The 23910-nt window shown below is 46.0% G+C and overlaps 2 protein-coding genes across 2 annotated transcripts in view; one reads left to right on the top strand and one right to left on the bottom strand.

Annotated features, from left to right (window-relative positions):
* Positions 1-2390, top strand: part of cacng6b (calcium channel, voltage-dependent, gamma subunit 6b) — a 12101-nt gene extending 9711 nt beyond the window's left edge. Inside the window, exons 3-5 of the mRNA XM_084157812.1 lie at positions 409-483; positions 825-962; positions 1194-2390. Of these exons, the coding sequence (XP_084013938.1) occupies positions 409-483; positions 825-962; positions 1194-1417 (437 nt within the window). The 3' untranslated portion in view covers positions 1418-2390. The remainder of the gene's footprint in view (positions 1-408; positions 484-824; positions 963-1193) is intronic.
* A 10276-nt stretch (positions 2391-12666) lies between these two features.
* Positions 12667-23864, bottom strand: LOC311112379 (voltage-dependent calcium channel gamma-4 subunit-like; the record flags this gene model as incomplete). Its single annotated transcript, XM_084155487.1, has 5 exons — positions 12667-13490; positions 14322-14462; positions 15323-15406; positions 21703-21924; positions 23834-23864. The coding sequence occupies 5 exons, from the start codon at positions 23862-23864 to the stop codon at positions 12667-12669; spliced, it is 1302 nt and encodes a 433-aa protein (XP_084011613.1).
* Between the last annotated feature and the right edge of the window lie 46 nt (positions 23865-23910).

The raw sequence follows: 23910 nt of genomic DNA, 5'->3' as shown, positions 1-23910 counted from the left end.
CTCCTTCCCCCTCTTTCTCATGCTCTCTGTGTTCTCTCGCTCTCTCCTTCTCTGTCTCTGCCTCCCTACACATTGCCTTGCTTTCTCTCCTCCCCCTCCACCTGCCCCCTCTTTCTATCTCTCCTTCTCCCTCTCTTCCACCCCTCCCCCCTTTCTCTCCTTCTCTCTCGTGGCACCATATGTGTGTGTATGTGCTGTGGATGTGGGACTGTGTGGAGCAGTGAGCAGTGTTTCTCATGGTGCTCTAGCTCCCGGTACACAGCAGATAAAAATAGGACTTTATGCCTAGGAGGACAGAGGGGATGGATGCATAGGGAAACACATTGCTGAGGACCAGTAATATACTGTGTGTGCGCGTGTGTGTGCGTGTGCGTGTGCGTGATGTTCCCTCTCTGTTTCTCTCCTCAGAATCCAACTGCACTTACTTCAGATTCTTCACCAATGGAGACAACGCAGTCATATTTAAGAAGACGACCCACAAGAGTAAGTCAGCATCTTAAGTCTCGCCTCCTCTTCCTCCTCCTCCTCCTCCTCCTCCTCTTCCTCTCCCTCTCCCCCTCTCTCTCTTTCTCACGGTGCTGTATTTATCCCCTGTGACGTTTTCTCACTCTCAGATGCACAATACTCACTGAGGTGTAACTCTGCCCTCCCTCCCTCCCTCCCTCCCTCCCTCCCTCCCTCCCTCCCTCCCTCCCTCCCTCCCTCCCTCCCTCCCTCATTCTCCCCTGTCTACCTCTCCAACACCTCTTCACTCTTTCTCTAACCACTTCTCCCTCTATTTACTTATTCTCCATCCCCCTCTCCCCCTCCCCTCTCTCTCCCAGACCTGAACATAGCGGCTGCTATCCTAGCAATGATAGCGCTGTCTATGATGGTGATGGGTGCTATCTGTATCACCATGTCCCTCAGTAAAGGAGTGCCCTTCTTCCTCAAGCCCGCCTCCTTCTGCTTCATCCTATCAGGTAAGGGGAAATAGACTACAAAGAGAGCAGACACTATTCTGGGAGTAGACTTAGACTTAGACCCTCAACAGTCTCTTTCTCTCTCTCTCTCTCTCTCTCTCTCTCTCTCTCTCTCTCTCTCTCTCTCTCTCTCTCTCTACCTCTCTCTCTCTCTCACCCCTCCCACCTCTCCCTCCCACCTTCCTACTCCCTCTCCCCCCTTCTCCCTCCCTCCCTCCCGCCCTCCCACAGGTCTACTGGTCCTGCTGTCTATACTTGTGTTTCACCAGTCAGTGCTGGCCCTGTTGTCATCTGACCACTCCATACCGCTCCACCACGAGCTCTCCTGGTCTGTGGCCTGTGTGGGCTTCGCTGGGGCCATCCTCATCGTGGGGGGGATCCTTTTCCTGATCCTTTCCCTCCCCTACAGCCCCTGGGAGAAATGTCTGCCTCAACGCAACAACAGCGCCACCTAGCACATGGGAGGCCCAAAAGCGCATTACTGGGATAAAAAAAAAGTTTTATATCAGGATCACAATCAAACTCCAGTCCTCGAAGGATGCACTGTCTGCTGGTTTTAATTGTCAGGTATAAATCAGACACTGATTTGAACAACTACAACCAGTAGACACTGATGCCATCTAGGAGTTGAGTTGTAGACCCCTTTTTATTTAGCCAGTTGTTGATGACAAACTAGATGGACTGACTGACTGACAGACTGACAGACTGACTGAAAGACTGACTAACTTGTAGGGCTACACGGTGTTTACTTAATGCAATAACAATTATACTCACTAACTGTGCCTATAACTCTACAAGCCTGCCCAAAAGCCTGTGACCTTACGAGAAAACACTACGTAGACCAGAACCTTCCCACTTTTTGACATCGTGACCAACCTAAAGCTTTTAGAAGTTTCTGGTGACCTACCAAAGAACAAGCAATGTTTCTAAGCAGAACCCAGTCTTTACCAGGGGGGTAATGCTGGGTTAAACAAAACCAAAGCATGGATTGCTGTCTTAACTTGTCCATTGACTGCTAAGAGGGTAAGGAAACCAATGTCATTTTGTTACTGAACTAGCCCTTTAAACACAACCATTGTCAACCACACTGTAGTTGTAGATAAAGACCCAGCAGTGGGGTGCAGCATCATGTCTGTACTATGTACTAACCATTACTTATTGATGGTGTCACCTAGTCAATTAAATCACACCGGGAGTGTGGTGGCATCTATCTGGGGGGCTATGGGTTGGGTAAAGTTCACAGGGCACCATGGTACCATGGTAACATGTAGGTCACTACCGTTGCTAAGGGAGGAGCTACTTTATTGTTTCCAGGAAGTGGCATAGCCATCCCTGCTACATGAAACGCCTTGCAAGATGTCATTATTAATCTATTATGAATGATTATGAGGCCTTACATTTAATACCTAGAAATAATATATTATCTGAGCAATTTACTGAATATTTATTATCTGCACATTGTCCACATGAATGAATGCTGTTTTTATGTAAGAATGATTGCATATGTGAATGAATTAATGTATGTACGGAAGATACAGATGTATATTTGACAGTGTATTGTATAGACTCACTTTACAAGCACAGCTCTGTATATAAAATATATGTGTTTATATTTTATTTATACCTGCACACTGTAACCTTTTGTTCAAACTTAGGAGGGTGTATTTAGTTTTTAGCCTATCCAAACCCTTTTTTCATCATGTGTTTTATTTGTCATAATAAAGCCCACCTTGTCTTTCTCTACCTACATTTTAGTTTAGGGAAATGCACATTGTGCCTTAATGGTCATATAATCATAAATATGTCTCACTGGGTTTGCTTCTGAAATAAATAGATTTGACATAAGAAACACTCTCCTACTTTGTCTCGTCTACGAGTCCTTTTCTCCCTTCTAACTTAACCTCTATGGGATCGGTGTCCTGTATACGGGACTGTTGAGCTAACGTTGTCACGTTCGTTCATCGACGGGTCAGACCAAGGCGCAGCGTGATATGCATACATGTTTATTTAAACTTAATAAACACAACGACAAAACAATAAACGAAACGAAACGAAACGTGAAGTCCAAGGTAGACACAAACAACATACCTTTCACGGAACAAGAGCCCACAACCCACTAGTGCCAATAGGCTGCCTAAGTATGGCCCCCAATCAGAGACAACAAGCGACAGCTGCCTCTGATTGGGAACCACACCGGCCAACATAGATCTAGACCTACTTAATCTAAACATAGAAAATACAACATAGAATATACACACCCTGACTCAACATATAAGCGTCCTCTGCGTCAGGGCGTGACAGTACCCCCCCCCCCCCCCCCCCCCCCCCCCAAAGGTGCGGACTCCGACCGCACAACATACACATAACAGGGTAGGGACCGGGTGGGCATTCCGCCTCGGAGGCGGATCCGGCTCAGGGCGTGACGACCTCTCACTCGCCGCCTCCCTGTTGCGCCCCTGGTCTGGTCTAGACCTCGGCGCGTTGCTTCCCCTCTCCTTCCTCCCACTATACTCCAAGCCCTGTCTGGACCCTGGTGTGGGAGACCCCGAACCTGGAGAGGGGCTGACGTCTGGGTCTGGACTGGAGCCGCTGACCGGAGCTGGACCAGGCACCGGTGGAGCGGACTGCTCAGGCTCCGGAGTGGAGCAGCTGACCGGAGCTGGATCAGGCACCGGTGGTGCGGACTGCTCTGGCTCCGGAGTGGAGCCGCTGACCGGAGCTGGACTGGACCCCGGTGAAGCGGATTGCTCTGGCTCCGGAGTGGAGCAGCTGACCGGAGCTGAACTGGGCACCGGTGGAGCGGACTGCTCTGGCTCCGGAGTGGAGCAGCTGACCGGTGCCGGACCAGGCACCGGTGGAACAGGCACGGGCCGTGCCGGACTGGACACACGCACCACTGGCTTGGTGCGAGGAGCAGGAACAGGCCGGACCGGGCTGGCGACGCGCACCACTGGCTTGGTGCGAGGGGCAGGAACAGGCCGGGCCGGGCTGGCGACGCGCACCACTGGCTTGGTGCGAGGGACAGGAAAAGGCCGGACCGGGCTGGCGACGCGCACCACTGGCTTGGTGCGAGGGGCATGAACAGGCCGGACCGGGCTGGCGACGCGCACCACTGGCTTGGTGCGAGGGGCAGGAACAGGCCGGACCGGGCTGGTGACGCGCACCACTGGCTTGGTGCGAGGGACAGGAACCGGCCGGACCGGGCTGGCGACGCGCACCACTGGCTTGGTGCGAGGGGCAGGAACAGGCCGGGCCGGGCTGGCGACGCGCACCACTGGCTTGGTGCGAGGGACAGGAACAGGCCGGACCGGGCTGGCGACGCGCACCACTGGCTTGGTGCGAGGGACAGGAACAGGCCGGACCGGGCTGGCGACGCGCACCACTGGCTTGGTGCGAGGGGCAGGAACGGGTCGGGCCGTACTGGGAACACGCGCCACTGGCTTAGTGCGGGAAGCAGGAACGGGCCGGACCGGACTGGCGACACGCACCACTTCCTTGGTGCGAGGAGCGGGACTGGGTTCCTTTATTAACCCCCGCTCCTTCTGCTGCCTAACCAGCTCTTCTCGCCGTGCCTCTACACTTTCCTTCTCCCTTATAGCCTCCTGTAGCGCCTCCCTCTGACCGACTAACTCCTGCTCCCTCTGAACCAATAGCCCCCGTAACATGGTGGCCTCCTCTCCTAACCTGCAGATCCGCCCTGTCGCGGCCTCCTGCTGCCTCGTCGTCCACACCGTGTGCCCCCCAAATTTTTTTTATTGGGGTTGCCTCTCGGGTCTCCGTTGTCGGCACTCCTACTCCTCCGGGAGCCCCCACGAGTTAGGGAACAGAAACTCGTCGTCGTCGTCATCCTCCGACTCCTCAGTATAATACTGTTCCCACTCCTCTTCCCAAGGTCGTAGGGACCCAAACTGAAAACCAACTGGGTGCAGTGGTCGGGGCTCTTCTCTCACGCTCCCCGACCACCCCTTTAGCCCCCCACATTTTTTTTATTGGGGCTGCTTCTCGGGCCTCCTCCTCGGCCGGCTTCCGTGTTGCCGTTGCTCCTCTCCTGCCTGGGCATCTACCTTCGCCCATGGCCCTTTCCCCGCGAATATCTCTTCCCATGACCACAATTTGCCCACCTGTGACATGGCAATTCGCTCTTCCTGGGCACGCTGCTTGGTCCTTATTTGGTGGGATCTTCTGTCACGTTCGTTCATCGACGGGTCAGACCAAGGCGCAGCGTGATATGCATACATGTTTATTTAAACGTAATAAACACAACGACAAAACAATAAACGAAACGAAATGTGAAGTCCAAGGTAGACACAAACAACATACCACAACCCACTAGTGCCAATAGGCTGCCTAAGTATGGTCCCCAATCAGAGACAACGAGCGACAGCTGCCTCTGATTGGGAACCACACCGGCCAACATAGATCTAGACCTACTAGATCTAAACATAGAAAATACAACATAGAATATACACACCCTGACTCAACATATAAGCGTCCTCTGCGTCAGGGCGTGACAAACGTGCGCTAATGTGATTAGCATGACTGTTGTTAGTAACAGCAAACTTTCCAGGACATAGACATGTCTTATATGGGCAGAAAGCTTAAATTCTTGTTAATCTAACCGCACTGTCCAATTTACAGTAGCTATTACAGTGAAAAAAATACCCTGCTATTGTTTGAGGAGAGTGCACAACAACAAAAAACGTATTACAGCAACTGGTTTGATACATTCACCTCTGAAGGTAAATAATGTATTTACATTCAGTAATATTGCTCTGATATGTCATCTTGAGGGTCCCAGAGATAAAATGTAGCATAGTTTTGTTTGATAAAATCCATTTTTATATTCAAATGTAGGAACTGGGTTCTACAGTTTGAACCCTTGTTGTCTCTGGCTCCACACCCACCCTGCCCGGCCATCTAGATGTATGAAAGTTAGTGTATAAGCTAATGATCCATCATGTATGACATTCCTGGGAGTGTGTAAACTTACATTTTGTATTACCATATCAGTTTTGTATGTTCTCTATAGTTATGTACTTGAAAATGTATCAATTGACCAATTCTGCTCATTTGGGCAGACTTGATACAAAATAGTGCAGTATTGCAATGCTTCACAGGATCACACACACGCCTAAACTGCAATATTATATTGTGGCCTTTCTCTTGCATTTCAAATATGTTTTTTTGTTTGTATTCTCTTTTACCAGATCTAATGTGTTATATTCGCCTACATTAATTTCACATCAAGAATATGCATATCCTTGCTTCAGGTCCTGAGCTACAGGCAGTTAGATTTGGGTATGTCATTTTAGGCGAAAATTGGAAAAAAAGGGTCTGATCCTCAAGAGGTTAAACGCAACCCATATATCAACCCCTTACCAACAGACCTACCCCCCAACCCCCAACTCTGCCACCCCCCCCATCTCTCTCTCTCTCTCTCTCTCTCTCTCTCTCTCTCCCTCTCTCTAAAATTAGTACATTGCTCATCCCAGTTGCACTGCAGAGGTTGAGAAACCTTATCCATGAATGTAAACTATGTACCTCACCCCCACCCTACCCTCACCCTTACCCCCACGTGCACCTGCACCCCCACCTCTCCCAACCCTACTTTCTCTCCTGTCTCTAGGGGAGCACCTCTTCCCAAGCCCCCACCCCTGTTGCCCTCACCCCATTGGCCCAGAGGTGGTGTACTAGGTCAGAAGGGTCCTAGAACCTCCTTCCATGTCTGTTCCCTTCCTTCTAGACCCCCTATGCCCTAATTGTCCAAGGGGGGTACAGATACCACTAACACACATACACTCTAGCCCTCCACTGCTCCCAGTGAGCAGAAACTGAAACCAGTGCTGACACATGACACTGTGTTCAGAAAGTATATATAGCTGTTTAATGGTTCTGCACAGCCTCTTTGACGAGAGCAATAGAAGCACTGCTGGCTTGTACCAGGTGTAAGTGAACCTCAGACTGCAGACTGGGAAATAGGAGACTTGTAGTATCACCACCTCTTTTCCTGGTTAAATAAAGTTAAATAAATAAAGTATCAAGTATTATTACAAACTTCAATGCATTTCCATGTTTTTGTTTGTATGCATGTGTGTGTGTGTGTTATCATGCATTGGTTGGACATACAGTGCATTCGGGAAAGTATTCAGAGTCCTTGACTTTTTCCACATTTTGTTACTTTACAACCTTATTCTAAAATTGATTAAATTGTTTTCCCCCCGTATCAATCTACACAAAATACCCCATAATGACAAAGCAAATATACAACGGAAATATCACATTTACAGAAGCATTCAGAACCTTTACTCTGTACTTTGTTGAAACACCTTTGGCAGCAATTACAGCCTTGAGTCTTCTTGGGTATGACGCTAAAAGCTTGGCACACCTGTATTTAAGGAGTTTCTCTCATTCCTCTCTGCAGATCCTCTCACGCTCTGTCAGGTTGGATGGGGAGCATTGCTGCACAGCGATTTTCAGGTCTCTCCAGAGATGTTAGATCGGTTCATGTCCGGGCTCTGGCTGTGCCATTCAAGGACATTCAGAGACTTGTCCCGAAGCCACTCCTGCATTGCCTTGGCTGTGTGCTTAGGGTCGCTGTCCTGTTGGAAGGTGAACCTTAGCCCCAGTCTGAGGTCCTGAGCGCTCTGGAGCAGGGTTTCATCAAGGATCTCTCTGTACTTTGCTCCATTCATCTTTGCCTCGATCCTGACTAGTCTCCCAGTCCCTGCCGCTGAAAAACATCCCCACAGCATGATGCTGCCACCACCATGCTTCACTGTATGGATGGCGCCAGGTTTCCTCCAGACGAGAAGCTTGGCATTCAGGCCAAAGAGTTCAATCTTGGTTTCATCAGACTAGAGAATCTTGTTTCTTTTGACAAACTCCAAGCGGGCTGTCATGTGCCTTTTGCTGAGGAGTGGCTTCCGTCTGGCCACTCCACCATAAAGGCCTGACTGGTGGAGGCTCTGTCGTAGCCGGCCGCGACCGGGAGACCCATGGGGCGGCGCACAATTGGCCCAGCGTCGTCCAGGGTACGGGAGGGGAATGGCCGGCAGGGATGTAGCTCAGTTGGTAGAGCATGGCGTTTGCAACGCCAGGGTTGTGGGTTCGATTCCCACGGGGGGCCAGTATGAAAAATAAAAGAATGTATGCACTCACTAACTGTAAGTCGCTCTGGATAAGAGCGTCTGCTAAATGACGTAAATGTAAATGTGGAGTGCTGCAGAGATGGTTGTCCTTCTGGAAGGTTCTCCCATCTCCACAGAGGATCTCTGTGCCTTGACACAATCCTGTCTCGGAGCTCTACGGACAATTCCTTCGACCTCATGGCTTGGTTTTTGCTCTGACATGCACTGTCAACAGTGGGACCTTATATAGACAGGTTTTCTAAATATAGACTTATATAGACAGCCTTTCCAAATCATGTCCAATCAATTGAATTTACCACAGGTAGACTCCAATCAAGTTGTAGAAACATCTCAAGGATGATCAATGGAAACAGGATGCACCTGAGCTCAATTTTGAGTCTCATAGTGAAGGGTCTGAGTACTTAAGGTATTTAAATAAGGTATTTCAGTTTTTATTTTTTATAAATTTGCAAAAATGTCTAAAAACCTGTTTTCGCTTTATGGTGTCATTATGGGGTATTGTGTGTAGATTGCTGAGGAAAATGTGTTATTTAATTCATTTTAGAATAAGGCTGTAATGTAACAAAATGTGGAAAAAGTCAAGGGGTCTGAATACTTTCCGAAGGCACTGTATACTGTAGAAATGCCTCTGTGGCCCAGCTGGTAGGGGGCAGTATAGAGCCCAATTCTCACAGCAGTGCCTCCCCATAGTGGACTGTCCCATCGTGGTCACATTCATTAACAGGATAGTGCACTCTATAGTGCAAATTATATTTAGTCAGATGTTTTCATACCTTCAACATACTGTAAGTGGTCTAAAGTTGTGTCAAGTCTCTCTCTTGCTCTTTCTCTCTCTCTTTCTCTCTCTCTCTCTCTCCCTCTCTCTCTCTGTCATTCCCTCCATCTCTCTCTCTCTCTCTCTCTCTGTCATTCCCTCCATCTCTCTCTCTCTCCATCCCTTGATCATCTCATACTGTCATTCCTTTAAAGAAAAAAATTAATCAGTCTATAAATCAGTCTGTTATTGTTTTTTTTATAAACTTCGTGCAATACAGTGTTTGAGTTTATCACACATTTAGATAAACCATAATCATTGTGTCTATTATCTATTCTCAACTACATACTATTCATATTGCCCACATAAATGCTATCTGTGTGCAGTTTTGTCACATTATTCTTTTTTTTCTCAAATGAAATAAAAAAGAAGAAACTAAAATGAAAAAGAATGTGGAAGCGTCAGGTGGTTTCATTTCCTTTCCCCAGTCTGTAATGTTGCGGGGTGTCCAATATTGTCCATCCCAGTGCTGCCATCACTCCAGACAATAAATGAGGTGCAGGAGAGTGTTTACACGTGTATACATTCTCATCAACATAAACAGAAGGGGTCAAAAGGTCAAAGTTCAGGGGTCACTTGGGAAGCACAGTGAGAGTTTTTTCTTTGGGGGTGGGGTTTGGATGTTCGTCTTCATGGTGATTCTGTCATGGGTCATGTGACAGAGGAGGGTAAACACTGAAGACATGCCCAAAAAAGGGCAGGGCAGGGCGGGGCCAAGCTAGGGTGGGGCAGGGCAGGGTGGGGTGGGGAGAGCCAGCGCACCCCATGAGAACTGGGGGGTAGCCTGTACCCATACAGAGGATGAAAAACACATCACCCTCCCCTCCCCTTCCCAAAATACACACCCTGTTTTCATACCAGAGTTCCTAAAGAAAGTATCTATAGAGTTTGCAAATATAGGTATGCGTTAATTACAATGTACATGTTTCATTTCAAAAGTTTTCTCTATAGTGTATTTTAACCCCCCCCCCACCTCCGTCCCCACACACATTTATTTAATTGACGTTTTTCATTGTCAATGTCATTTTAATGATGGCTGGATAGCATGTCTGTTGTGTCTGTTCTCGAGAATCATTTTGGGTCTCTCGCTCTAGAAAATAATGAATAACTGTTTTTCTTCTTCTCTCCAGGCAACAAGCCTCACCTGTTTCTCTGTACAAATATATCAATTTCTCTTCTTCTCTCCTCAAGACAGAGGTTTCTGTTAATGCCCAGAAAACAAACATCTTCAAAACGACTACAGCTACGACTACTGCTAACATTGATTAGAATGGAACTCCGACTAACATAGGCCCATAGAAAACAGACTCATAATAACACTGAAGTTGCTCAGTCGCCTCAGTCACTCACTTATTGTATCCTTCAGTTACAATATTGGAAGACAATGTACAGTATTCACACAACTTTTTTTAACTGTGTGTTAATACCTAGGGGTAGAAAATCTAAATAGACTTTAAAAATAAATTAACTGATCTCCACCAAAAAACAAGTTGTAATAATAATAAAAATAATAATAATAATAATAAGACATTATATATTATTATTATTATTATTATATAATAATAATAATAATAATATACAGTACCAGTCAAAAGTTTGGACACACCTACTCATTCAAGGGTTTTTCTTTATTTTTTATTATTTTCTACATTGTAGAATAATAGTGAAGACATCAAAACTATGAAATAGCACAAATGGAATCATGTAGTAACCAAAAAAGTGTTAAACTAATGAAAATATATTTTATATTTGAGATTCTTCAAAGTAGCCACCCTTTGCCTTGATGACAGCTTTGCACACTCTTGGCATTCTCTCAACCAGCTTCATGAGGTAGTCACCTGGAATGCATTTCAATTAACAGGTGTGCCTTCTTAAAAGTTAATTTGTGGAATTTATTTCCTTCTTAATGCATTTGAGCCAATCAGTTGTGTTGTGACAAGGTAGGGGTGGTATACAGAAGATAGCCCTATTTGGTAAAAGACCAAGCCCATATTATGGCAAGAACAGCTCAAATAAGCAAAGAGAAACAACAGTCCATCATTACTTTAAGACATGAAGGTCAGTCAATACGGAACATTTCAAGAGCTTTGAACGTTTCTTCAAGCGCAGTCGCAAAAACCATCAAGCGCTATGATGAAACTGGTTCTCATGAGGACCGCCACAGGAAAGGAAGACCCAGAGTTACCTCTGCTGCAGAGGATAAATTCATTAGAGTTAACTGCACCTCAGATTACAGCCCAAATAAATGCTTCACATAGTTCAAGTAACAGACACATCTCAACATCAACTGTTCAGAGGAGACTGTGTGAATCAGGACTTCATGGTTGCTTCAAAGAAACCACTACTAAAGGACACCAATAATAAGAAGAGACTTGCTTGGGCCAAGAAACACAAGCAATGGACATTAGACCAGTGGAAATCTGTCCTTTGGTCTGATGAGTCCAAATGTGAGATTTTTGGTTCCAAATGCTGTGTCTTTGTGAGACGCAGAGTAGGTGAACGGATGATCTCTGCATGTGTGGTTCCCACCATGAAGCATGCAGGAGGTGGTGTGATGGTGTGGGGGTGCTTTGCTGGTGACACTGTCTGTGATTTAGAATTCAAGGCACAGCATTCTGCAGCGATATGCCATCTCATCTGGTTTGTGCTTAGTGGGACTATCATTTGTTTTTCAACAGGACAATGACCCAAAACACACCTCCAGGTTGTGTAAGGGCTATTTGACCAATAAGGAAAATTATGGAGTGCTGCATCAGATGACCTGGCTTCCACAATCAGCCAACCTCAACCCAATTGAGATGGTTTGGGATGAGTTGGACCGCAGAGTGATGGAAAAGCAGCCAACAAGTGCTCAGCATATGTGGGAACTCCTTCAAGACTGTTGGAAAAGCATTCCTCATGAAGCTGGTTGAAAGAATGCCAAGAGTGTGCAAAGCTGTCATCAAGGCAAAGGGAGGCTACTTTGAAGAATCTCAAATATAAAATATATTTTGATTTGTTTAACACTTTTTTGGTTACTACATGATTCCATATGTGTTATTTCATAGTTTTGATGTCTTCACTATTATTATACAATGTAGAAAATAGTAAAAATAAAGAAAAACTCTTGATGAGTAGGAGTGTCCAAACTTTTGACTGGTACTGTAAATCATAATACACACTCTCATCTTCTCATGCTTGACACCAATGACACAGTTACACAGCCCACTGATCATACCAGCGTGTCTGTGTTTAGAAATTCACAGTAAACGTCGTCAGGATCCAAAATCAGAGTGAAAATCATACAAATCATATCATCATTCTAAAACGATAGCATTGCAAACAGAGCTAGCTCGTAATAACGCTAATAATAATCACAACAAGTGATGTCAAATATTATCTCGTTAAATTAGCGTTAGTATTGCACTAAAGAAAGTGGATTGTTTTAAATAGTAGCCCAAGGTTAATCGCGTTGGATCATTAACAAAATAAATCATTTCTAGTGCGTTAAAATAGTAAAATAGCTTTGTTGTGAAAGTTCATTATTGTTGTAATTATCACGTTCTGTTATTACTTGTTTTCTTTTGTTTCTCAGTGAGATTCTGTAGACTACTTCTAACAGTGAAAATGATGGGAGAGATCTAGCACTCCCTCATTTTCTCTCTCTCTTCTCTCCATTCCTTTATCCCAATCCCCCTCTCTATATATCTCTCCCTCTCTTCCTTCCCTGTGTACCCTCCCTCTCTCCCTCTCTCCCTCCTCTCTACACGGGTGTTGTCTTCCTGTTGAGTGTATTGGAGTTGCTCTCTCTATCTCCCTTCAGCCTGTCCAGCGTTCCCATCCCTCGTTCTCTCTCCACCGTGGACGAGGAGAAGGGTGGGGGCCCCGAGCCCACCGAGTTGCCCATGGGCGCGTTGGAGTTGGAGGAATTCTGGGACAGTGAGGGGTTGTGGGATTTCAGAGAGGGTAGCGTACCGCTCATCATCACTCCCCCTCCACCCCCTCCTCCCCCTCCTCCCCCGTCCTTGGGGAAGCAGTTGTGGAGCTGGTAGAGGGTGGCGCGGTCCACGGTGCCGTACATGGGGGGCAGGCCAGCCAGCTTGGGGTCGCGGGACAGCGTGTAGAGGGAGATGTCGCCCCCCGCCAGGGTGGTGTGGGAGCGAGAGTGAGGGTTGGGCAGCGTGGACACAGACATGGGCCCCTGGGAGAGCATGGCCGAGGGGGGCAGACCAAAGTTCTTCCCCCCACCTCCCCCCACCGGCGAGGGGTCTCGGGAGCGTGAGGGGTCGGTGGAGCGGGATGAAGAGCGGGAGCGACGGCGGAAGCGGTAGCTGGGTAGGCGGAGCATGGCGTGCGTGGTCCCCTTGAAGATGTCAGTGCGCGAGCGGCAGCGAAGCTCCTTGTTCTTTTCTATGTAGATGTTGACGGCCAGAACACCCACCATCTCAGCCATGATGAAGGACAGGCCTCCGAAGTAGAAGGACCAGCCGTAACTGTACTGCCACTTCTTGTCCTCGTCCTTCTTAGGGGAGATGTCTCCCAGCGCTGCAGAGATGTACACGATCACACCGATGATGTTGCTCAGACCTGGGGGAGACAGGGGATAGATGAGGATACACAAACATGCACTCACACAGATGAGGATATATACACGCACACACACACAGGTGAGGATACACACACACACTCTCTCTCTGTCATGTTACCCAGAGCAGGAGAGCAGGAGGAAAGACATCACTTTACATCAACAGAACATAAACATATGTATAGATACTAAGAGACTAACATAGACACACAGAGAGACACACAGGCACACAGACACACATAACTAATCACAGACAGACACATAGACAGACAGACATACATACAGACACACAGACACACAGAGAGACACACAGAGAGACACATAGACACACAGGCACACAGACACACATAACTAATCACAGACAGACACATAGACAGACAGACATACATACAGACACACAGACACACAGAGAGACACACAGAGAGACACACAGACACACAGAGAGACACATAGACACACAGACACACAGAGAGACAGAGAGACACACAGGCACACAGAGAGACACATAGACACACAGACACACAGAGAGACACATAGACACACAGACACACAGAGAGACACACAGACAGACAGAGAGACACACAGACACACAGAGAGACACACAGGCACACAGACACACAGAGAGACACACAGGCACACAGACACACAGGCACACAGAGAGACACACAGACAGACACATAGACAGACAGACAGACATACATACAGACACACACAGACACACACACAAGACACACAGACAGACACACAGACAGACACACAGACAGACACACAGACACACAGACAGACACACAGACAGACACACAGACAGGTCTGACAGGAGTTAGTTAGTGTACCTGCAGCCACAAAGAGAATGCCTGCTCCCAGGACGATGTTCCTCTTGTGCTTATAGAAACGACTGAGACCGATACACACCCCTCCCATCAACAGCAGGATAGCACTGAGGATAGGGAAGATGTTGGAAGCCCTGACCATACCTACAGTGAGGGACAGGGGAGAGTGACAGGACAGTGACGGGGAAAGCGAGGGGAAGTGAGAGAGAACACGTGAGAGAGAAGAAGATAGAGATAAAGGGAGAGGGAGGGGAAAGAGAAAAGGTAAAAGTCGCAGATAGAATCAGAGAGGGAGAGGATAAGAAATAAACAGCTGTATTCTGGTGTGAGCAAATGAATTACCATGTGGCCAAGCTAGTGAGTGTATAATTGTATCAGCTCTTTCCCAAGAGGCATCAACTCTGATACCCCCCAGGACAGACACACACGCACACGCACCCATCTAGGACATAGGCCAGAAGACAGAAATGCCAAAGTAAATGCCAGCCAAATGCCGAGGCTATATGGTAAACAGTACACAGTCTTCTCCTGCTGACTTGTGGGGCAGGCACACGTAGTGTGGCACGGAACACCCACACAGGCGTGGCCCGGGGGAACACCCGTGAACTAGGGCAGCACATTATCCCTTGACTTCATACAAACACTAACATGTTTAATTCAAACACAGCTTATTTTGCTCCGGTCTTCAGGAATGAGATCTAACTACTCTATGTGGTCTGAGGCTTCTGTAAAAAGTGGTTTACAGTTGTGGATGAGTTACGGCTGTGTATCAGTTATGGGGAGCTCCCGTCCTGGGGGTGGCAACAGTGTGTGCTGGGTTTTGTTCCAGCCCTACCCAACACACCTTTTAATTTTAGTCCCCAATTACATGAATCAGGTATATTAGAGCTGAATCAGGTATATTAGAGTTGAATCAGGTATATTAGAGCTGAATCAGGTATATTAGAGCTGGGCTGGAACAAAAGCCTGCACCTCCACCTCAGGTCCATCAGGTGTTGACTTACGTAGAACATACTCAGGCCCGTCATGGTCAAAGTCAGCATCCTCAGGGAAGTGGTTGATCTGAGAACATACTCCCCTCTTCACCCCTGAGAGAGAGAGAGAGAGAGAGGGGGGAGGGGGTTAGAACAGAATACACACACACACACTATCTCACACACACACATTGACACACACACACGCACGCTAGCACGCACACACACACACACACTTTAACTTTCTACATCATCACATGCATCAACTCAACTCCACAGAGATTCATCAGAAAAAGAAACAGCAGTTTATATTAGCACATAAAAAGAGAGCAAGAGAGAAAGAGGGAGAGAAAAAATGCATGAGAGAGAGAGAAACTGCAGACTGGTTGTGCCTCAGGTTCTGTCCTGTCATTGTTCACCCTTCCCAGGTAGGTCTGAGGACAGAACAGTACGCATCCCCAACACAAAACATCCCCACTCTCTGCTCTTAGGAACTGATTCTAGATCAGATGTCCTTGCCCCAGCCCTCACCATAACCATTAGGAAAACAAAACAACCAAAACTGGTCCTGGGTCTGTGGTTAAGGTCATGCAGTATCTCATTAGTATCACACTCACATACACTACCGGTCAAAAGTAATAATAATAATAATAAGACATTATATATTATTATTACTATTATATAATAATAATTAAATCATATACAGTACCAGTCAAAAGTTTGGACACACCTACTCATTCAAGGGTTTTTCTTTATTTTTACTATTTTCTACAATGTAGAATAATAGTGAAGACATCAACACTATGAAATAACACATATGGAATGATGTAGTAACCAAAAAAGTGTTAAAGAAATCGCCTTGATGACAGCTTTGCACATTCTTGGCATTCTCTCAACCAGCTTCATGAGGTAGTCACCTGGAATGCTTGTCAATTAAAAAGGTGTGCCTTCTTAAAAGTTAATTTGTGGAATTTATTTCCTTCTTAATGCGTTTGAGCCAATCAGTTGTGTTGTGACAAGGTGTCACGCCCTGACTCTGGGGACTCTTATTTGTTGAGTCAGGGTGTGACTTTCTTTGTTGTGATTGTCTATGTTGTAATTTCTAGTATGTGTATTTCTATGTTGGCCGGGGTGGTTCCCAATCAGGGGCAGCTGTCGCTCGTTGTCTCTGATTGGGGACCATACTTAGGCAGCCTATTGGCACTAGTGGGTTGTGGGATCTTGTTCCGTGTTAGGAATGTTGTTTGTGTACCTTGGACTTCACGTTTCGTTTCTTGTTTTGTCGTTGTGTTTATAAGTCAAATAAACATGTATGCATATCACGCTGCGCCTTGGTCTGATCCGTTCATGAACAAACGTGACACAAGGTAGGTGTGGTATACAGAAGATAGCCCTATTTGGTAAAAGACCAAGTCCATATTACGGCAAGAACAGCTCAAATAAGCAAAGAGAAACGACAGTCCATCATTACTTTTAAGACATGAAGGTCAGTCAATACGGAACATTTCAAGAACTTTGAAAGTTTCTTCCAAGTGCAGTCGCAAAAACCATCAAGCGCTATGATGAAACTGGCTCTCATGTGGACTGCCACAGGAATGGAAGACCCATAGTTACCTCTGCTGCAGAGGATAAGTTCATTAGAGTTACCAGTCTCAGAAATTGCAGCCCAAATAAATGCTTCACAGAGTTCAAGTAACAGACACATCTCAACAATAACTGTTCAGAGGAGACTGTGAGAATCAGGCCTTCATGGTCAAATTGCTGCAAAGAAACCACTACTAAAGGACACCAATAAGAAGAAGAGTCTTGCTTGAGCCAAGAAACACGAGCAATGGACATTAGACCGGAGGAAATTTGTCCTTTGGTCTTGAGTCCAAATGTGAGATTTTTGGTTCCAACCGCCTTGTCTTTGTGAGACGCGGTGTGGGTGAATGGATGATCTCTGCATGTGTATTTCCCACTGTAAAGCATGAAGGAGGAGATGTTATGGTGTGAGGTTGCTTTGCTGGTGACACTGTCTGTGATTTATTTAGAATTCACACTTAACCAGCATGGCTACCACAGCATTCTGCAGCGATACGCCATCCCATCTGGTTTGGGCTTAGTGGGACTATAGTTTGTTTTTCAACAGGACAATGACCCAACACACCTCCAGGCGGTGTAAGGGCTATTTTACCAAGAAGGAGAGTGATGGAGTGCTGCATCAGATGACCTGGCCTCCACAATCCCCCGACCTCAACCAAATTGAGATGGTTTGGGATGAGTCGGACCGCAGAGGGAAGGAAAAGTAGCCAACAAGTGCTCAGCATATGTGGGAACTCCTTCAAGACTGTTGGAAAAGCATTCCAGGTGAAGCTGGTTGAGATAATGCCAAGAGTGTGCAAAGCTTTCATCAATGCAAAGAGTGGCTATTTGAAGAATCTCAAATATAAAAAATATTTTGATTTGGTTAACACTTTTTTGGTTACTACATGATTCCATATGTGTTATTTCATAGTTTTGATGTCTTCACTATTATTCTACAATGTAGAAAATAGTAAAAATAAAGAAAAACCCTTGAATGAGTAGGTGTTCTATAACTTTTGACCGGTAGTGTACATACATTATTTCTTATCAGGTGCTGGATAGAAAAATACTAATTGAATGTAGATAGGGTAATAGAATATATGTATGTATAGTTCTAATAAGAAAGGTTTTATTTAGAGTGAACCACAGCTACCAATATTCACTTTAAAATAGTCACTTTTTAGGAGCACTTCACTGTGGTCCTTTCTGAATAAGAGCATGCAGTAACTGAATGAACACACTAACTCACACCCACACACACCCCAACACAGAGAGCCATCCATACAGGCAGACAGGCAGACAGATAGCTACCCGCTGGGGTCTTGTGGCTCTATTGCAGACAGACAGATGGACGAACGGATGCACGGTGATGACAGCACACGACTGGTGCTGGCTGATGGATGGATTGTGAGAGAGTTGGAGTGATGGAATGATGAGACACAGATGGAGGAGGGAGAGACGGACAGATGTGGGGTGAGCTTGTCTCTTTCTCATAGTTCTTTTATTTCCATGGTTGTCGTCTGTAAAGAGATGGGGGCACAGAAGGGAAGGGTGTCAGCTAAACCCCCTGATAGACGCCATTTTGGCTCTAAACCAGGAAGTAGTTCCCCATTGACACAGATCTAGGATCAGTTAACCCTCTCTCCCAATCTTAACCATAACCATTAGGTGTGAGAACCAGTGTCTAGGGGGCAATTACTGTACAGCTGTACTTGCTACTCCTCAAACAGCTGGCTAGAGCCAAAATGACCTGAGTTTCACTCACTTCCATTCACTTACCTGGAAACTCTGTAAGAAATGTACTGGAGGGTGAAACTGACCTACATGAGCAAGAGAGTCTGCCTCTAAGTACTGCCCCAAGGATCAGTGCTCTCTATTTGAACCATCATCACAACAACATCAAATCTAAAGCATCAACACTCATACCACTGCTGTTGATGGGTGGCTTGTCTGATGCCACTCACATAAAACTCTTGCCCTCCTTTGGTTTCAGTTGAATATTTTAGTGTTTGCAGCCCACAATGTGATGTTAGGGACCTTTGACTAAAAGCTAAGGGAGAGACTGTACTGACCTACTGGTATTTTGCCTAGTTAAAAAAAGGTCAAAATGTAAATAAATAAAATATGAGGAATCCTCTCAACCTGCCGAATCAGAGAATACTCCATCCACTCACTTCTTCAGCCCCTAACACAGCAATGTGTGCCACCCACCCGCAGGCTTAAATCTTTTAGAGCCAATATGTCCTCTGTTTCCACTGCACCTACACTTCACTGCATCACTGCACGGCTTCTGAGCACCCATCTTGGCTCAATACTCTACGGACATCAAGGATACTTGACCTCTAAGCCATACCAAAGAACTGAAGGCTCCACTGCAGCGCAGAGAGAAAGAGAGGAGAGAGAGAGAGAGAGAGAGAGAGAGAGAGAGAGAGAGAGAGAGAGAGAGAGAGAGAGAGAGAGAGAGAGAGAGAGAGAGAGAGGGAGAGAGAAAAAAAGAAAGAGAGAGAGAGACAGAGAGCGGGGAGGGCAGAGAGAGTAAAGAGGGAGAGAGCAGAGAGAGAGGCAGAGAAAGAGAGAGGCAGTGAGAGTGTGTGAAAGAGAGAGGCAGAGAGAGAGAGAGAGGGGGCAGAGAGAGCGAGAGAGGCAGAGAGAGTGTGAGAGCGAGCGAGCGAGAGAGAGAGAGAGAGGGGCAGAGAGAGAGAGGCAGAGAGAGATGACAGAGGGAGAGAGTGAGAAGAGAGAGAGCAGAGAGAGGGAGGGAGAGAGAGAGGGCAGAGAGAGTAAAGAGAGAGAGCAGAGAGAGAGAGAGAGAGCGCAGAGAGAGAGTGAGAGCAAGAGAGTGAGCGAGAGAGAGAGAGGGGGGGGGGGGGGGGGGGGGGGCACTGCAGCAATGCTGCGAGGGCTGGGGCTTATCTCTAATTGGCTGCTTTGTTATCAGGAAGCTTAGAGATGAGGACAAATGAGCTTTGCACAATGACCAGGCCAAGGATGGGACTTACCCTGCATGCCTTACAGAGGAGTAGTGACAGGACTACAAACATACGGCAGCTAGCTAACACCATTCATTCAGCTTCAACTACTGTCCTATCCAGTCCTGTCCTGTCTTCCTCCTTCTGAAGCCTGTATGTCAGAGCAGCAGTTTAATGTATTATAAATTAGCTGCTTGTGCCGCAGTGACTGAGTGGAGATGGCGTGATGGCTACTGTCATTTTCAGAGAACCCGTCAGCTAAATCACTGGGCTAATGCAGGGTTGGGCAACCGGGTCTGCAGTGTGTGTGTAGGGCCAGCTGTAATGCACCTGATTCAGCTTATCAAAGGCTTGATGGATCTAGTTGAATCAGGCGAGGCTTGAACACAACCTGTACCCATAGTAGCTTTCCAACACATGGTTGGTGAGCACAGTGATAGTGGGTGATAGCGTGTCAGGTCGGTTATAAAGTACAGACAGTGATTGAAGGAATGGGCTGAGATGAGAGGGGTTCTTTTCAGGTGATTTCAAAGACAAGTTCCTGATCTGCTGACACAATGGAAAATCAGGAATCCAACCATCGTATAAAGTACAGCTAGACCATTTGCTCCTGTTACCGACTTCACCACTGAAGTCATCCTTAGTTCAGGAATGAAGTGGTATCCTTATGACAAATTCATTTGAAGGGTAGAAATAACAATCTCCACAAACATGCAGTATTCATAGATAAAGTGTCTATAGTGTACTACAGTCCAGACCTCTTCCCTTTAACTTAATGTGAACCCACTCTAATGCTGTGTTGTTCATATGCTCCTTGTAAATCTGTAAACACAAACATCAGTTCACTGGGAAAGCCTAGGAAAGGGTTAAAAAAAAAGAGTTTCCTCTTCCAGCATTTCCATGTCAGATTTGTCCAAGTTTCAGATTTTCCAAGGAGCTCATAAACTCAGCATATGCATTGCTTCACATTATAATGACCTTTAAGGCAGCACTGCTGACTACATAATTCCACTGACATTTATGGTAACCATACCATCCATTCACTCTCATCTGACATGAAAACGACTGCACAAAATCATCTCTGAGCTTCACTGTAATGGAACCTCCATTCCCTTCAGTCCTTATTCCTTTCCATCTCACAAGACAGCAACACTGCAGGTAGAGCATTAGGACACAGACATGAGGTCTGCACTGGTATTGCATCAGATCCAAAATGGCCACAGTCCTTACTTTAATCATGCCAGCTATTACCAACTATTACCAACTATTACTATTACATTCAATATATTATCCATAGTATTTATGGTATGTAATTTCTGTAAAGCTGCAATATGTAACTTTTTTGGTGACCCGACCAAATTCACATAGAAATTTGAGTTATAGATATGTCATTCTCATTGAAAGCAAGTCTAAGAAGTGGTATATCTGTTCTATGTGTGCTATTTCTATGCTCTCCGTTCTTAAGTTTCATTTTTGAGTCTTTTACTTTCGGTTTTGTACACCAGCTTCAAACAGCTGAAAATACAATATTTTTTGGTTATGGAAAATATATTTCACAGCGGTTTAGATGGTACAATGATTCTCTACACTATACTTGCTTGTTTTGTCACATAAACTGAAATGAGGTGAACTATTACAATTTTAGCAACCAGGAAATAGCGGAGCGATTTCTGCATAGTGCACCTTTAAATCTAGAATTGACATTAGGAAAAAAGGCTAAAATCGAACCAGGTCTAACTCATCCCCTCCAACATCACACACACACACACACACAGATACTCAGATCCACACATGTCTCCGTCTACCCTCTATCCATCTTCTCCCACTCCACCCACAGATCCAAGATGGCGTCTCGGTAGCATTTCAGTAGCCTACCTTCCAGGCAGCAGATCCTCCAGAGGCCAGAGTGGGTGAGGGCTCCGGGGTCCTTCTTGTCCTTGTTGTGAGGGTCGTCCGAGTGGTTGCGGGTGCTGTTGCAGATGGAGGCACGGGAGTACAGCCAATAGTCCGTCCCTATAGAAACCGTCATCAGGCAGAAGGCTGCAAAGGCCCCCACGGTGGTAAGGAGGATCTGGATCCCCTTCTCACAAACCATCCCTAGAGAGGAGGGCAGAGGAGGTGGAGAGAGAGAGAGCGGAGGGATGAGAAGTAGAGGTGGGACAAGGAGGAAGAAAAGTGAGAAAGAGAGAAGGGTTGAGAAAGGTGAAGGGAGGAAGAAGGAGAAGAAGTGCAGTAGAGACAAGAGAGGAAGAGGAGAGATAGAAAGAGAGAGGGAGAAAGAGGAGCGAGGGGAGTTGAGGGAGAGGGAGGAGAGAGAGAATGAAGGGATGGACAGGAAAAAGAGATGCAGAGAGAGTGAAAGAGAGAGCGAGAGAAAGAGGCAGAAAGAGAAAGAGAGAGAGAGAAAGAGGCAGAGAGAGAGAGGCAGAGAGAGAAAGAGGCAGAGAGAGAAAGAGGCAGAGAGAGAGAAAGAGGCAGAGAGAGAGAAAGAGGCAGAGAGAGAGAAAGAGGCAGAGGCAGAGAGAGAGAGAGAGAAAGAGGCAGAGAGAGAGAAAGAGGTAGAGAGAGGAGGTGTATAAATGGGTCTATGAGGTGTCCTTGGAAGGGGGGGTTGGACGACACTGCTGACTCGTCTTAACAGGAAGGAATTGATGGTGAACACAACAAATTACACTCTGAGAATCTCAATGTGCTCCATATTCATGACCATGACACCGCTCTCTCCCCCACATAATCAGCATAGACAGGGCTAGCGCGGAACACACAACACACTCACTGAGACAGAACCCACACACCGCATCAGATACAGCATATCAGAATACACAACACACACTGAGACAGAACACACACACACACTGCATCAGATACAGCATATCAGAATACACAACACACACTGAGACAGAACACACACACACACCGCATCAGATACAGCATATCAGAATACAAAGGCTTGAACACACACGGACGCACGGACACACGGACGCACGCACACACACACACAACACAATATATATAATCAAAGCGCAGCAACACAGCAGCAACAACACCACATACAGGAACAAAGCAAAGCTCCACAGTACATTCTGTGTTCATTGTCGCAAATCAATCAATCAATTAATCAATCAATCAATTAATCAATCAACCATTTAGGGCTATACAATCAATCTTATACAGTATCACTCTTCCTACCCTCTTCTTACCTCCAACATCACCATAATATACCCCTCTGGTCCCATTGTACATGAAGTGGTGCTACAACCTGTGCATTTACATGATGGTTACATAGGCCTCTGCCCAGTACCCTGCCTTGAAGTTTAGTCACTGTTACTAGCCGGCTACCACCCGGTACTCAACCCTGCACCTTAGAGAATGCTGCCCTATGTACATAGTCATGGAACACTGGTCACTTTAGTAATGTTTATATACTGTTTTACCTACTTCATATGTATATACTGTATTCTAGTCAAGGCTCATCCTATATAACTACTGCTGTACACACATTTTCTATTCATATACTGTCCATAATGTCTATACACACCATCATATACATATATATTTCTATTCTGGACTCTGACATTGCTCGTTCTAATATTTCCATATTTCTTAATTCCTTTCTATACATTTATGGGATTTGCCTGTATTGTTTTGTATTGTTAGGTATTACTGCACTGTTGGAGCTAGGAACATAAGCATTTCGCTACACCTGCGATAACACCTGCAAAATGATATTTTATTTTGCCTCATCTCACCCTAGTCTAGAACTGTTGTTCTAGATTACACATTTACCTCCATTGTGACTTAATTTGCAAATCCTTGAAATTGTGCAAAGCTCACACGGGTATAAGAGTTGTAAGTGCTATTAACAATGTGTACCTGCAATGTAATTACACTGTACCTGCCTATGTAATAACCATGTAAATACATAGATTATAGTGCCACTTGATGTAAAGTGGGACCCCATTGCGTTACCAAGGTATTCATTTACATCAGCTGAGGTAACACTTACCTGCCGCCGAGTTTCTATCCTTCGACTCCATTTTGAAATCTTTCTTTTCCTCGTTAATGAAGAATGCGCTGTCCCCT

This window comes from Coregonus lavaretus (genome assembly GCF_964263955.1).
Source record: "Coregonus lavaretus genome assembly, chromosome: 3".
Lineage (NCBI taxonomy): Eukaryota > Metazoa > Chordata > Actinopteri > Salmoniformes > Salmonidae > Coregonus > Coregonus lavaretus.
Note: the sequence above shows the minus strand (reverse complement) of the source record. Positions and strands in the feature narration are given on the sequence as shown.